The 13,437-nt window shown below is 42.0% G+C and overlaps 2 protein-coding genes across 4 annotated transcripts in view; one reads left to right on the forward strand and one right to left on the reverse strand.

Annotated features, from left to right (window-relative positions):
• The window catches only part of rpusd1 (RNA pseudouridine synthase domain containing 1), a 9,776-nt gene extending 6,001 nt beyond the window's left edge, over nucleotides 1–3,775 (forward strand). For all 3 annotated transcript variants that reach the window (XM_036590078.1, XM_036590079.1, XM_036590080.1), the window contains exons 5-6: nucleotides 9–110; nucleotides 1,284–3,775. In XM_036590078.1, the coding sequence (XP_036445971.1) occupies nucleotides 9–110; nucleotides 1,284–1,660 (479 nt within the window). In that variant the 3' untranslated portion in view covers nucleotides 1,661–3,775. The remainder of the gene's footprint in view (nucleotides 1–8; nucleotides 111–1,283) is intronic.
• A 1,422-nt stretch (nucleotides 3,776–5,197) lies between these two features.
• dctn5 (dynactin 5) lies at nucleotides 5,198–12,223 on the reverse strand. Its single transcript, XM_036590327.1, has 6 exons — nucleotides 12,143–12,223; nucleotides 10,256–10,324; nucleotides 10,048–10,166; nucleotides 7,610–7,721; nucleotides 7,418–7,520; nucleotides 5,198–5,679 (listed from the first exon to the last, which is right to left on the reverse strand). The coding sequence occupies exons 1-6, from the start codon at nucleotides 12,188–12,190 to the stop codon at nucleotides 5,582–5,584; spliced, it is 549 nt and encodes a 182-aa protein (XP_036446220.1). The 5' UTR covers nucleotides 12,191–12,223; the 3' UTR covers nucleotides 5,198–5,581.
• Between the last annotated feature and the right edge of the window lie 1,214 nt (nucleotides 12,224–13,437).

Below are 13,437 nucleotides of genomic sequence, written 5' to 3' on the forward strand. Positions count from 1 at the left end.
TGTGGCAGGATGTGAGAACCCCAAACCCAGCCTGACGGAGTTGACGGTGTTGGAGTTCGGAGTTTACGATGGAGATCCGGTCACTAAAGTTCTCCTCCAGCCTTGGACAGGTAAACACTGCCCCATACAGCCCTGAGCGCAGCGGCATGCAGCGTTAAGCACAAAGTCTCTAACTTAATAATAACCAGGATAAATATACAAAAATCATACGTCCAATATAAACAGACCCTTCATCTCATCAGTTCACGTTCCTCGTCTCAGTAGCCTTCTGAGTCTCATTCTGTCTGTTGATGCTTTTGATTTTACCTTTTTATATCACATTGAAAACTGTTTACTGTGCCGATGTTTGGGATCTTATTCGTTCACTTTCAGGTGCTGCATCAGTTCATCAGATTAGAAAAATTATTGAGTTTTTCTGTTTCTTCATATGACAAAAACGAATATATTCAGGTAAATGATTAATGCGACAGCCCCACCCAGTTTCGCACTTTTATTCACATGTAAATATGATTTTTATGTCATGTTTATATTTTCGTATCTCCATTTTTACTTGGTCTTTGAACATCAAACAAAAACTAGCTGAGCATTTCAAGCCAGCGCTTTCGGCGGAACTTGCCGGTGATGATCAGTGAGACTTTGCTTCTTTCTTTTAACGTCTCGATCGAGGTTTAATGACTCCGTTTTAAGTCTCGGGGAAAACATTAAAAAGAGTAAAATATTAAAAATGTTTGTTTGACACGAAAATGTGTCAAACTGAACATCCAGCAAAGTTTGAATGAAAAAAAAGACAGAAATATAATAAAAGCCGCTGAGCAGACCAGTCTGAGAACTTTCTGGGCGTGGCCTAATATTGTAATGAGCGTTCTAATGATTGACAGCCCTCAGTCCAGCCTCCTGCAGCTCTGAAACAGAACAGAACAGCACGACTGCAACGGGTTCTACGTATACAGACCTGCGGTGTTCCCACCCCCTATAAACATCATCCAGCTTTATATGGAGAACCTTAAGGAAGGTTCTCATTCATTTGTTGCATTTATAATGCTGGATCTTTTATATAGAGAACCTTAAAGAAGGTTCTTATTCACTTTACTGCTGGATCTTTTATATGGAGAACCTTAAAGAAGGTTCTTATTAATGTAATTCTTCTTTCTTTGACTGGACTCATAACTGAACTGACTCCAAACCAAACACTGATATAAATATTTCTAAATTATCATTTTAGGATCAAATCAGAAATCAAGAAATGACTTAATGAATATTTAAATACGCGTTTTCTCTGGCAGGACGAACCCATCAGCTCCGTGTCCACTGCACCTCCATTGGTCACCCCATAGTGGGCGACTACACCTACAGCCTGGGCTCGGACAGCAGCCCGTACCGCATGATGCTCCACGCGTACCTGCTGCGCATCCCTCTGGAAGGCGAACCCCTCCAGGTCACGGCCCCGGACCCCTTCCTGCCCAGCGTCGACCCCAAATGGACCCCGCAGAGACGGGTGAGGACTGTGGAGAGCGTGGTGGAGGACATTTTAGCGAGGCCGCTAGCCGAGGAGGCCGAGAGCTCAGAGGATCGTTCGGGGGAGGAGAGAATCAGACCAGAGGAGACCGAGGAGACGAAGGTCCAGTGCCAGCAGTGGCTCTCAGAGTGGCCTGTGGACTGAGGATCCAGCGATGTTCATATCATAGTCATATTTATATTATCATACCTGCTTACAGCAGAATCGTAAGTTTGGAGATTTGGCGCCCTCTGTGGTGGAAATATGGAATTGCAAGGAACTTGTGTAAGAACAGTGTCGTAGCATCGGTTAACAGCGTTGAATGTGTCCTGCAGGGCTATTTCAGCTTTTAACTTCATATATACACAGATTTGTGACTCCAGACATACGTGCATTCATGTGATCCTGCTGGTGTGGGTTTCCTCCCTTTCAGTAATGCACACAAAAGCTGCGAGTGCTGATAGCGCCCCCATGTGGAGGTGCAGCCTGTTAAATGTGAGGGAATGTTTAATAGCTAGCTAGTAGGTTTGTTTCTCTGTACTTAACTAAGTGGCCAGCTACTTAGCTTGGAAGCTAGCTAGCTGGTTTTTGCTGGTAGCTGGACTAAATGAAAGCATGCACTCTAGTGGTCAACCAGTTGGTTCAGCTGATAAACCAGTTTAGCTGGTGAATTAGCATAGGCTGTGTTTTGATTTGTGTTTGATGGTTTAGCTGGTCTACTAGCTTGACTAAGTTTGGTGACGGTGGTCATGCTGGTACACCAGCTTCCCTCCAACCCGGTTGAAAACGTGCTGTATGCTTTATGCTTAACCAGCTTTACCTGGCCGAGCTGTATTTTCAGGACCAGTTTGTTATTTAGTTTCAGGTCCATGAAGTGCTTTATATCTAAAAACAGCACAGAGTATTGCAGCTACGTAGCAGCTAGATTGCTAACTTCAGCTTAAACTCAGCTCTGCTGATGTTGAGCTCGTGCAGACAGAGCCTCAAATCTGGACGACAGCACAATTAGAGCTGGGCGATACGGCAAACTGTCACATCGCAATACTTCAGGACGTTTTTGCGATGCGTATCGTCACTGTCCAAAGAAAAACAAGCATCTCCAGAACACTAACTTTACAGGAGAAGCCAAAAACGTTCTTTACTTTGAGTAAGTGTTCTAATAAATAACCACAGACTGTAAATGATGCTGATACTGTTATTTATTTATTTGAAAAAGGAAAATGGAAAAAGATTTTATTCTAAGCAATTTTTGAACATTTCTATCGGTCCAATCATCATGACGTTTTCACAGTGTGAAGGACGGCTGCTGAGCTCAAATGATGCAGAAAAGTAAAAATCCCAGAAAATGGAGATACGTTTTTTATTGGACAGCGACGATATGACATCTGATCAGCTGAAACAGATGAAGTAGCGCCATGTTTTATAAACGATATCATAAACTATAAACACAATTACTGTTTAACATTTCACACTCTGAGCTGCACTGAATCCGATCGAACAGGACTGACGGCTCTTTACAATCAAAAGAAGAGCATATTGTGACACATTGTGATGTGATGATAATGATGGTCATATTGCCCAGCTCAGAATATTTAGACCCAGTCTGATGTGTGGAGGTCAGATTGAGTCCCTGTTAAAGCTCATCTATACTCAGTAGGGCTGCAGCTAACGATTATTTTCATTGTCGATTAATCTGGCGATTCTTTTCTCGATTAATCGATTAGTCGTTTGGTCTATAAAATGTCAGAAAATGGTGAACAATGGCAGTCAGTGTTTTCCAAAGCCCGAGGATGACCTCAAATGTCTTTTATTTTGTCCACTCAGTTTGGTGTCACAGAGGAGTAAAGAAACCACAAAATATTCAAATTTAAGAAGCAGGAATCAGAGAAATCTTAGTTTTTTTTTTTTTTTTTAAATCACTCAAACCGATTAATTGATCACCAGAATAGTTGGCGATTAATTCAATAATCGACAATTAAACAATGAATCGATTAATTGTTGCAGCTCTAATACTGAGTTGAAGTGGATTCATGAACTGCTGGTCTGATCTGATCACAGCTAATCGGCCACTCTGTCCCGTCAACTTTACGGCCATAGTTCACCGAAAAAGCCCAGATGTTTATAAACTAGACACGCCTATAAAGCATCACATGCACTGAAGTATGTTAGCATACAAACCTAAAGAACATGGTTCTTCAAGGGCTCTTTAGTACATGGTTGTACATAGAACCATGAAGACTCAAAGAACCCTTTACATTATTCTTTTCTTCATGAAATGGTTCTTCAGATTGATGGAGAAGGTGTTGTATGAGGTTCTATACAGCACCAAAAAGGGTTCCGCTATTGTTACAAGCTTGACATTGTAACAGTAGAAGAACCCTTTTTAAAAAAAAAAGATTCTCCATAGAACCATCTTCACCACATTCTCCATCAATCTGAAGAGCCCTTTAATCATGCAGATGGTTCCTTGAGTGCTCAGGGTTAAGGGTGCAGCTAGTAACAGTAGCAGCCACCCAGAACCCTGAATATTGTTCTTGTTCTTGAAGGACAGACCCTCCGTTGTTCATCGTATGAAAGGTTTATTGATTTTTAAGTTCATCTGTTTACAACCAAACATTTTAATCGTGTTTTTATGTTTTGTATTAATTAATTTACTGTTAGCTCTGATTTTAAAAGAACTCAGGAAATGTGCAGTTACATTTTGCACAAATGCTCCTGTGTGATGATTCTTCCTCTCCAGATCTGCCCGACTCCAAACCGAGTGCGAGGCTTTAATTCATTAATGTTCATTGTTAACTGAGGGTGGTTAAACTGCGCTGCAGTGCTGCTCAAAGAGCTGCTCCGGCCTGAATCACTGCATTACCATCACTGCGTCTGTTGTAAACAAGCTTATTTGCATCCCTAGAGAAACAAACCCTTCTGATGATGCATCTTGAAGGTGGGAGGAACTTCTGAATAAAAAGGCTTTTGAGTCGATTTTTGAGGCTGGAAAGTTCTTTTTTTCCGAACGTTACTGCTGGGAAACTGAACCTCACGTCTGTCTTTTAGTTCATTACACAGCAGTGCGTTTATTTCTCTCCAGTGATCTTAATCTTAATTATACTGGCAGATCATTTAGCTTGAAATGAGCCAAATTACCTACCAATATAGTGAGAATTTGACTCACTAAAACCACTTAAAACATGAAAAAATGTCTAGAAATAAGTAAAATGATCTTATAATACGCTTACAACAGTCTCGAAATGAGAAACATGACATATTGACTATATTTAAGGTATTGTCACCATTTTACAGTGTTTATGTAATGCATGCTGGGTATTGTAGTGAAAAAAAAAAAGTAAAATGGTGAATTGTGTGAAGCGCTGAGGCTGACTGATCTAACGCTGCACTACTGAGTGTTATATTATATATGAAAAGCATATTCAACTCTAGTTTTAGGCCAGAATTCCTCTTTAACTGTAACACTGATCAGTAACCCTCCTCATGTTAGTCTGGTTATTTGGTGGTGACTGAACTGTACTGTACTTTACAACCTACACACTACACACAGAAAATGGTTCTATATAGAACCATGAACACTTAAAGAACCACCATGCAAAGAACCCTTTAATCAGTGTTAACTGCGTCTTCATGGTTCTATATAGAACCGCTTTCTTTACCGAGGAACCATCTTTTTAAAATAAATAAATAACAGTATCATCATTTACAGTCTGTGGTTATTTATTAGAACACAGAAAACATTTAGTGTCGCAGAAACTAAACATGACAACAAACACAGGCTTTCACTGAAGCCCAGCTGACCTCAGGCCGCCGAGGGAAGATTCCTGGGTCTTGTGATAGTCGGTCTGGTGACAGACGCAGTAGATCAGTACAGGAACAGCGCTCAGCAGAGGAACCCTGTGCATTACGGTTTAGTTTTTAATTACACTCTTTATGCTTTAATAAATAAAAAGAAGTGCTGTTTTCCTGGCTGGAACTAAAGACCATCAGACAAACACGTTCAGCGCATCCTTCATTCTGCTGCAGTAAATAAAGGGTGAATGTAAATGAAACATAATGTCCAGTTTGGTCTGAGAGAGTCGGTGATTATATCTGGCTTAAAGGAAGGAATTTCTGGTAGTAGCTTTTGGTCACGTCGATCATCATCTCCTGCGTGCACTCGGGCAGCTCTCCCGAAAACAACCCTGAAAAAGAGGAAGATCGATCAGCCGCTGTGCGAACTTTTATTAAAGCAGTAACTCACGAGAGGCCGTTACAGTGATTATAAAGGCTCATTTATTCTTCCTTTACCTACGAAAAAGAACACGTCCGTTTTAATCGACGTAACCGCCACGGCCCTCATACGTCCATGCGTCCTTACATTGGCATGAATGTTAAGCAGTACATCCACTAGAGGGCAGTCCAGAGTAAAACGTGTCTGACAACAACAAGCAGGTGGTAGAGGGGCCATTATAATGCATGACTATGAGAGAGCCTGAAGAGGCGGCGCTGTAGACTCTGGTGTCTGTGAGGATGTTAAATACTCATTACCAATGAGAGAAACTGGCATTGTGTCTTGTTTGAGTTAATGGCTACGCTGCCCCCCCATCGCTTCCGGTGGAACTGCTCCGTTTCATCAGTATCCATGGAGGCAGTTGTAGGGAACCAGCTCTGTGACCGGAAGGTCGCCGGTTTGATCCCCTGAGCCGACAGTACGTGACTGAAGTGCCTCAAGACTCAAGACACCTAACCCCCAACCCTGGGCGCTGCAGATAGGGCTGTGTGCTCACTGCCCCCTAGTGTGTGTGTGTTCACTAGTGTGTATGTGGTGTTTCACTGCACAGACGGGTCAAAATGCGGAGATGAAATTTTCCCGTTGTGGGACTAATAAGGGTCACTTAATAATAATTAATAAGCTTTCAGAGAACGAGCACAAATCTGGATGAAATGAACGCAGAGTGCGGACAGAAGGCTATTCGTGTGTATATATATATATATATATATATATATATATATATATATATATATATATATTTAACATTTAGCATAAATGAGCCTTTAAACACTTTTTTTGTTATTAGTAAAACCCCTTACCAGTGATAACATCACTGTAACACACGGCCCAAAGTGGCTTATTACTTAAAGAAAACAGAAGGCAACACAAAAGATGCTGAAACACTAAATTTTTAATGTATAATTTGTTATTTTTAAATAATAATTGAGATAAACAACTGTTCCACCAAGAAATGTAGTTCCCTAAGAGCTCTGGTTCCTGGAGATCTGCCTTCCTGCAGAGTTTAACTCTTTCATTCCCACCTGATCTAGTTATTGTTATCTACAGGAGCGTAGGTCTCCAGGTGACAGCTGCCGTAGAGTTTGGGACTGCTGCCCAGACTGGTCTGCTCAACGACGACAATTCATAAACTTTCTGTTATTTAATAATAAACACAGCACTGTTTAATGAAGAAAGCACCAAGCTAACGTCCCTCTGGGACCGGGGTCGACTGGGGTCGAATCTCCCTACATAGTGCACTACGTAGGAGCTGAAGTACAGCCTCCTGCCCACAGACAGCACTTAACATACCTAACAAAGAGCCGTTTGGGATTCAGACACATCCATGCTGGAGAGACAGCGCACGGTTTGTGTGCTATTTAAATTATAGTGATTATTTTCATTGTGACACAAAGACCAAACTTGAGAACAGGCACAAAATATTTTGGTCAACAGGCCTTAAATAATTAATCTTAACTGAAAACTGCATCACTGGTTTCCCCACTTTTGGTTCACTGACTTTCTACAGTGAAGTGATTTTAATATAATCTGTCTAACCTGATTATTTTAGTTTAGGTTATATGATGTTTTAGTGCTGCTAATGCTGTACAGGCACATCACAACTGCAGTTTGGAGCCATAAAGGAGCCGAAAACATCTGAAAGGACCAACCTGGACATCCGGAGAACACTGTAAACGGAGGGACCACCGTCTCCGGGGGCAGAACTGTGTTATCTAGAATCTTACAGCAGTCCTTCAGAACACAGCGCCGACCCTGAAACATACAGACCTCAGTTAGAACGCAGTAACCCAGCTGCAGTTCTCATATTCTGACTGAGGTATGACTTATTATTATGTACGTACGATGACGCAGTTTTTGCCGATATGAACGTATGATCCAATCTGAGCTGCGTTCACCACACAGTCCTCCTCTATGAACACATGATCTCCGATGTGCAAAGGGAAGAAGGCCACACTGTGAAAACAAGCAAAAATAAAGGTACATATCCATCCGTATCAGACGCAGGGGAGGAAAATACAGCACTGCGCAAAGGTCAGAGGCCACCCTCCATCTATTATTGATTATTAGTGTCTCCTAACAACCACCTGGAAGAGCTGGTCGACCCCAAAACTGCCCCCATCAGATAAACAGCACTTAAAGCTTTCATCTCTGAGAGAGAGGAGAAAATCAAGCTGATCAGATCTGAAAACATCCACAGGTGTTTCTGTCCATCCTTCCACTGTGAGAAGACGACTCAGCGCTGTGGGTCTGAAAGGATGTGTAGCTGATCAAGAAGAACCTCACTGAGAAAAGGAGACGGACACATCAAACAAAGAAGCTGAACGATGGACTGACCACCCCAGAGTCCAGACCTCAACACCACTGAATGTGTTTGATTACTTCAGAAAATGATCAACCAGCTTCTAAGACTGAACTTTGGAGGTGAGTCTGCAGATTCTTTGACTGTTCAGACTGCAGGCGAATCAGATTTGTGATTTGTGTGATTTGTGATCTCAAATCAGATCTTTTAATTTGCAAGTGATCAGATCAGATTTGTGTGTCCAGACATCACCAGTCTGCATGGGTTGCCGTGGTAACGACGTAGGCGTCAGTAACTACGTAGCTACGCTGGTGACGCGTATTTCAAACGTGGCTGCAGGAGAGATGGAGGAGCATCACCTCCCCTCCAAACTCCTCAGAACTCTCTCTTCATCATGAATCTTTGGAGCTCTTCTTCAATCCCAGCACTTCATCACTCCGGATTCGACATCGTCGCTGTTTGTCGTGTTGCAAGTGATGCAAAAATATGCTTTGAAATCTGATTTGAGTGTCCAGACTGAGACACATCTGTAAAACTCTGACTGGAGTCGCATTTCAAACCACCTCCAAATGTGGTTTGGATCCGATTTGAAAAATAATTTCATGTGTTTTTTTGCTGTCAACAATCAATCTGGATATGACAAAAATCTGATTTGTGCTGGCAGTCCGAACATGTTTGTCTTAAATCTTTCTCTTCTTTGCCATTTCAGTAGCTAGCTAGGCAAGATTGTCCTGGGGGGTCCGGAACCCCCTAATTCACCTCTTGGACCCCCAAATGTCTCAATCAAAATTCTGGGGGTCCCTGAAGATAAATTTTTCACTGTTTATCTGCTTCCCAGGGCGGCACGGTGGCGCAGTGGGTAGCGCTGTCACCTCACAGTAAGAATGGCCTGGGTTCGATTCCCAGCCGGGCGACCAGGGTCATTTCTGTGTGGAGTTTGCCTGTTCTCCCCGTGTCTGCGTGGGTTTCCTCCGGGTACTCCGGTTTCCTCCCACAGTCCAAAGACATGCAGTCAGGCTGATTGGACATGCTAAATTGCCCCTAGGTGTGTGTGTGAATGTGTATGTCTGTCTGTCTGCCCTGCGATGGACTGGCGACCTGTCCAGGGTGTATCCTGCCCTCCGCCCAATGACAGCTGAGATAGGCTCCAGCACCCCACTGCGACCCAGAAGGACAAGCGGTTTAGATGATGTATGTATGTATGTATCTGCTTCCCCCACAATCAGCTTCTGTCTCTGGTGTTCCTAACTAACTAGAGCTGCAGCACTGCTCTGCCTCAGGGTGGCGCTGTAGCAGACTGGTTCACCCAGTTGGTCCTTCATAGCCTAGAAACTGTAACTCTGCCCGGATTCCTCTGAAAAGCTTTACAATGAGCTGCAGCAGATCTGTAAATCTGAAAACTCGCCCAGTTTCCCAAGAGTTTGGAGTGAAGAGTGACTGTTCCTCATTTCTCACACTGAAGACAGAAGAGGAGACGAGGAAGATCTCAGTTACTGTGAGGAAGAGCGCAGAATCGCACTAGAACAGAGACTCTACAGAAGAGGAGACGAGGAAGATCTCAGTTACTGTGAGGAAGAGCGCAGAACCGCACTAGAACAGAGACTCTACAGAAGAGGAGACGAGGAAGATCTCAGTTAGTGTGAGGAAGAGCGCAGAACCGCACTAGAACAGAGACTCTACAGAAGAGGAGACGAGGAAGATCTCAGTTAATGTGAGGAAGAGCGCAGAACCGCACTAGAACAGAGACTCTACAGAAGAGGAGACAAGGAAGATCTCAGTTAGTGTGAGGAAGAGCGCAGAACCGCACTAGAACAGAGACTCTACAGAAGAACAGCTGATAAAACAAACATTTACTGACACTGAATCATCAGCGCCGCTGTGGAGAGAGAGAGTTAGCAGCCAGACAACACGGGACCCCCGAACACCAGGGGGGGTTTCACACTGTAGATATGTATCTATAGCGATGTTAAACGAACTCACCCTTTGCTGAACTTTTTAAACGGCGGCCTGATGACACTCCGGCTTTTAATAACGCAGTGTCTCCCGACTCGGACGTTAGCGAGATCCCCTCTGATGATGCAGTCGTTCATCACGATCGTCTGAAAGAGAGGAGACGACGTTACAGAGCATTACAGGCGTGTAGAGAACCCCAGTGATGAAGAGGAACCAGAAGAGCAGCGAGTCTTACTTTTCCATTCAGGACGATGTTCTGGCTCCCGCAGAGAACAGACTGCCTGCTCACTTTGTTACCCGACGCCTGGAGGACAGACGGAAACGTGAGTGAACATAAACCTTACTGCATCGTTTCTTACACATCAGACCACTTCAGTAAAAACTCAGATTAAAGCTTTAAAAAAGCTGACAGGTCAATCGCGATGAATATCAAGTGCATTTTTCATTTTCAAGAGCTGCGATTTTATTAGTCTTACTGTCTAATATCAACAACACTGAGACAATGCAAATTTTAAGTAGGGAAATTTGGCCTAATAACTTGGAGCTTGTGAACTGCTGTGACATCACAACCATGAATAACTGGCTCTGTGTTTACAGTTCAAGTCTCAGACCAGAAATCATATCCGCTGGTCTTCTTTTAGGCAGTAAAACCATCATTTTAGTGCTTCAGGTGTTGCTGTATTTATCATTATTAGCGGAGAAATGTAGTTTATTTACTGTGTAAACTTATTAATATAGTTTCCCCTTAAAGTGCTGATCTATAGTAATACTATACATACATACTTACTAAAGGGCTTTTAGTACAGACAAAGTTCTACTTAAAGTTCTTTATAGAACCATTTGCATGCTTAAATGGTTCCTTGCATGGTGAAACAGTTCTGCAGACTGATGGAGAATGTGTTGTATATGGTTTTATATGGAACCCGTTCTATACACCACCAAGAAGGGTTCTTCTATTGTGACAATAGAACCCTTTTGGATCCTATACAGAACAGTAACACATTCTCCATCAATCTGAAGAACCATTTCACCATGCAAGGAACCATTTCAGCATTAAATGGTTCTATATACACTCTCTTTACTGAAGAACCCTTAAAGAACCATCTTTTTTTGCACGCTCAAATGGTTCTTCAAATTGATGGGAGAATGTTAATGGTTTGAAGCATGAAATGGTTCTATACAGAACTCATAGTTCTAAAAGGAACCACTGCCGTTCCTAAGAAGTTTTAAAAAAGATGATTATGTAAAGGTTCTTTAGTAAAGGCAATGTTATATGTAGAACCTGTACAGAATCTTTTAGTAAAGGCAAATGTTCTATATAGAACCATTTGCGTGCCTAAATCATTCGTCAGACTGATGGAGAATGTGTATGGCTCTATTTAGAACCCCAAAAAGAGTTCTTCTATTGTCACAAGCTTGACATTGTAACAACAGCAGAGCCCTTTTGGCTCTATATGGAACCATCTACAGCACATTCTCTATCAATATGAAGAACCATTTTACCATGCAAAGAACCATTTAAGCATGCAACGAGTCTACACAGAACTCATGGTTCTGTTTAGAACCATTTTCTTGACTAAAGAACCCTTGAAGAACCATCTTTTTTAAGTGTATACTATGAGGCTATAAGATTACTATATGATTTCCAGTGATGTAAATTCCTCTCATCATCTGTTGTTCTAGCTGAATTCTGCCTGGTCCGTTATTCCGCAGTGCTGTGTTCTGGTCCTGTAGAATGTCAGTATTAGACGCTGTAAATGTCTGAATATCTGCAGATATTTTATTTCTGAGGGTTTTATTCTCAGTGTTTACATCCGCACCTCTGTTATTCCGCACAGACTCGTGTTTCCTGCGTCATTAATAAAGGTTTGACCCTCTGGCGCTGAATCCGGAGTTTTAGTGCAGCTGAAGCTGAAATAATGAATTTAAATCAGATTAAACAGTAAAACGGGTTCAGTTCGGAGCTGAACTGAGAGGGAGCGGCTCTGCTTTAGCTTTAGCTTTAGCATATCGCGCTAAATCCAGGCGCTGCGGTCAGATATTAGTTATTAATCAGTGAATCTGCATTAAGCGATGCCCGTATATGGTCTGTAATGTATAGGACAGGTTAATCTGTACGTACGGTCTCTATATATTCCGCTTTGTTGTATAAAATCTCGCACAGCTCCATCGCGCAGCTCCGCTTCCGCAACGCAGACAGAACTAACAGAGCGCCGAGCTGCAGATTCGCATCCACACTGTCGTGTTAAAATACTAAAATAAAAAAGTTATATTGAAGCTCCACGCATTCATGTTTATGAAGTGCTGGTTCGTGTTATTAGTCGAGTATTCCATCCACGATGTTGACAATAATGTGTGTAATAAATATGTTGTGCAGGTAGGACTGAGAAGAATCCCCTGTCCGTTTTCAGAGTTTTATTGCTGCTTACAAGCACTTAAAACATTAAAGTCTCGACATTTTTGGGAACGTTTAGGTTAAAAAATCTACAATGAGACCCACATCTGAGGTTATCGACTACATGTCGATTAGTATGCCTAGAGATCTTCAAATAAATGCGGTACCGCCGCAAAGTGGCGCTGTGAGATTTCAAACGCTCGCAAAACTGTCATGTTTACACTCTCTCTCTCTCTCTCTCTCTCTCTCTCTCTCTCTCTCTCTCTCTCTCTCTCTCTCTCTCTCTCTCTCTCTCTCTCTCTCTCTCTCTGAGCTCTCTCTCTGGGCTCTCTCTCTGGGCTGTTCTCTGGGTTCTCATATGCATTAGACAATATAGACAGAATAATAGTCATTCTACAGAAACGTCCATTTCTGTGTCCCTAGCATTTACAGATATAATACACTTCAAAATCATGTTAGGGTTACAATTTATTTATATTTTAAAATAAAACAATAAGTTATTTTAACAATTACACGTTCTTGAGCCTCAATTTAGCAACATAGGTTTTTAAATCAATCATATAGAAGTCCAAGCACCACAGAAGAGCTCGTCCCCACAGTCATGTAAAGGCTGAGGCCATATTCTGAAGAAAAAAACACATTTTTCTGCAATTTTAACTGCAATAATCTATACATGACTATGGAATATACAAATTAAATCACATAAAGAAAACAAATGCCAAATAAATATTATAAAATATATAATGAAAGTTGTCCCCAGGAGTCGTGTCACTGGTGTTACCGCGTAACAGAAAATCTCTTATTTTGAAATAAAAGTCACACTGATGACATCACTCAACTTCCTTTTACCTGTTTTCTGAGGATCTATGAAGAAAAGCACATGGTGAGTCCACTGAGTCTTTCAGTTCTCAGAGATTACCGACTGGTGTGACCGACTGTGAGCCGATGTTCTGTAGCAGCCATTCCAAAATGCATTGTTCATTAAAAATGTCTTTATTATGTGGAACACCAATGAGGACCAG

The sequence above is a fragment of the Colossoma macropomum genome, unplaced genomic scaffold (assembly GCF_904425465.1).
Source record: "Colossoma macropomum unplaced genomic scaffold, Colossoma_macropomum, whole genome shotgun sequence".
Lineage (NCBI taxonomy): Eukaryota > Metazoa > Chordata > Actinopteri > Characiformes > Serrasalmidae > Colossoma > Colossoma macropomum.

What these genes read in the sequence shown, in the direction of transcription:
- dctn5 (XM_036590327.1), bottom strand. Translation starts at nt 12,190, where the DNA reads ATGGAGCTGTGCGAGATTTTATACAACAAAGCGGAATATATAGAGACC. An exon ending in TTTAAAAAGTTCAGCAAAGG is followed by an intron (nt 7,722 to 10,047) that starts GTGAGTTCGTTT and finishes TTGTTTTCACAG; the next exon opens with TGTGGCCTTCTTCCCTTTGC. An exon ending in AGTGTTCTCCGGATGTCCAG is followed by an intron (nt 5,680 to 7,417) that starts GTTGGTCCTTTC and finishes CCTCTTTTTCAG; the next exon opens with GGTTGTTTTCGGGAGAGCTG.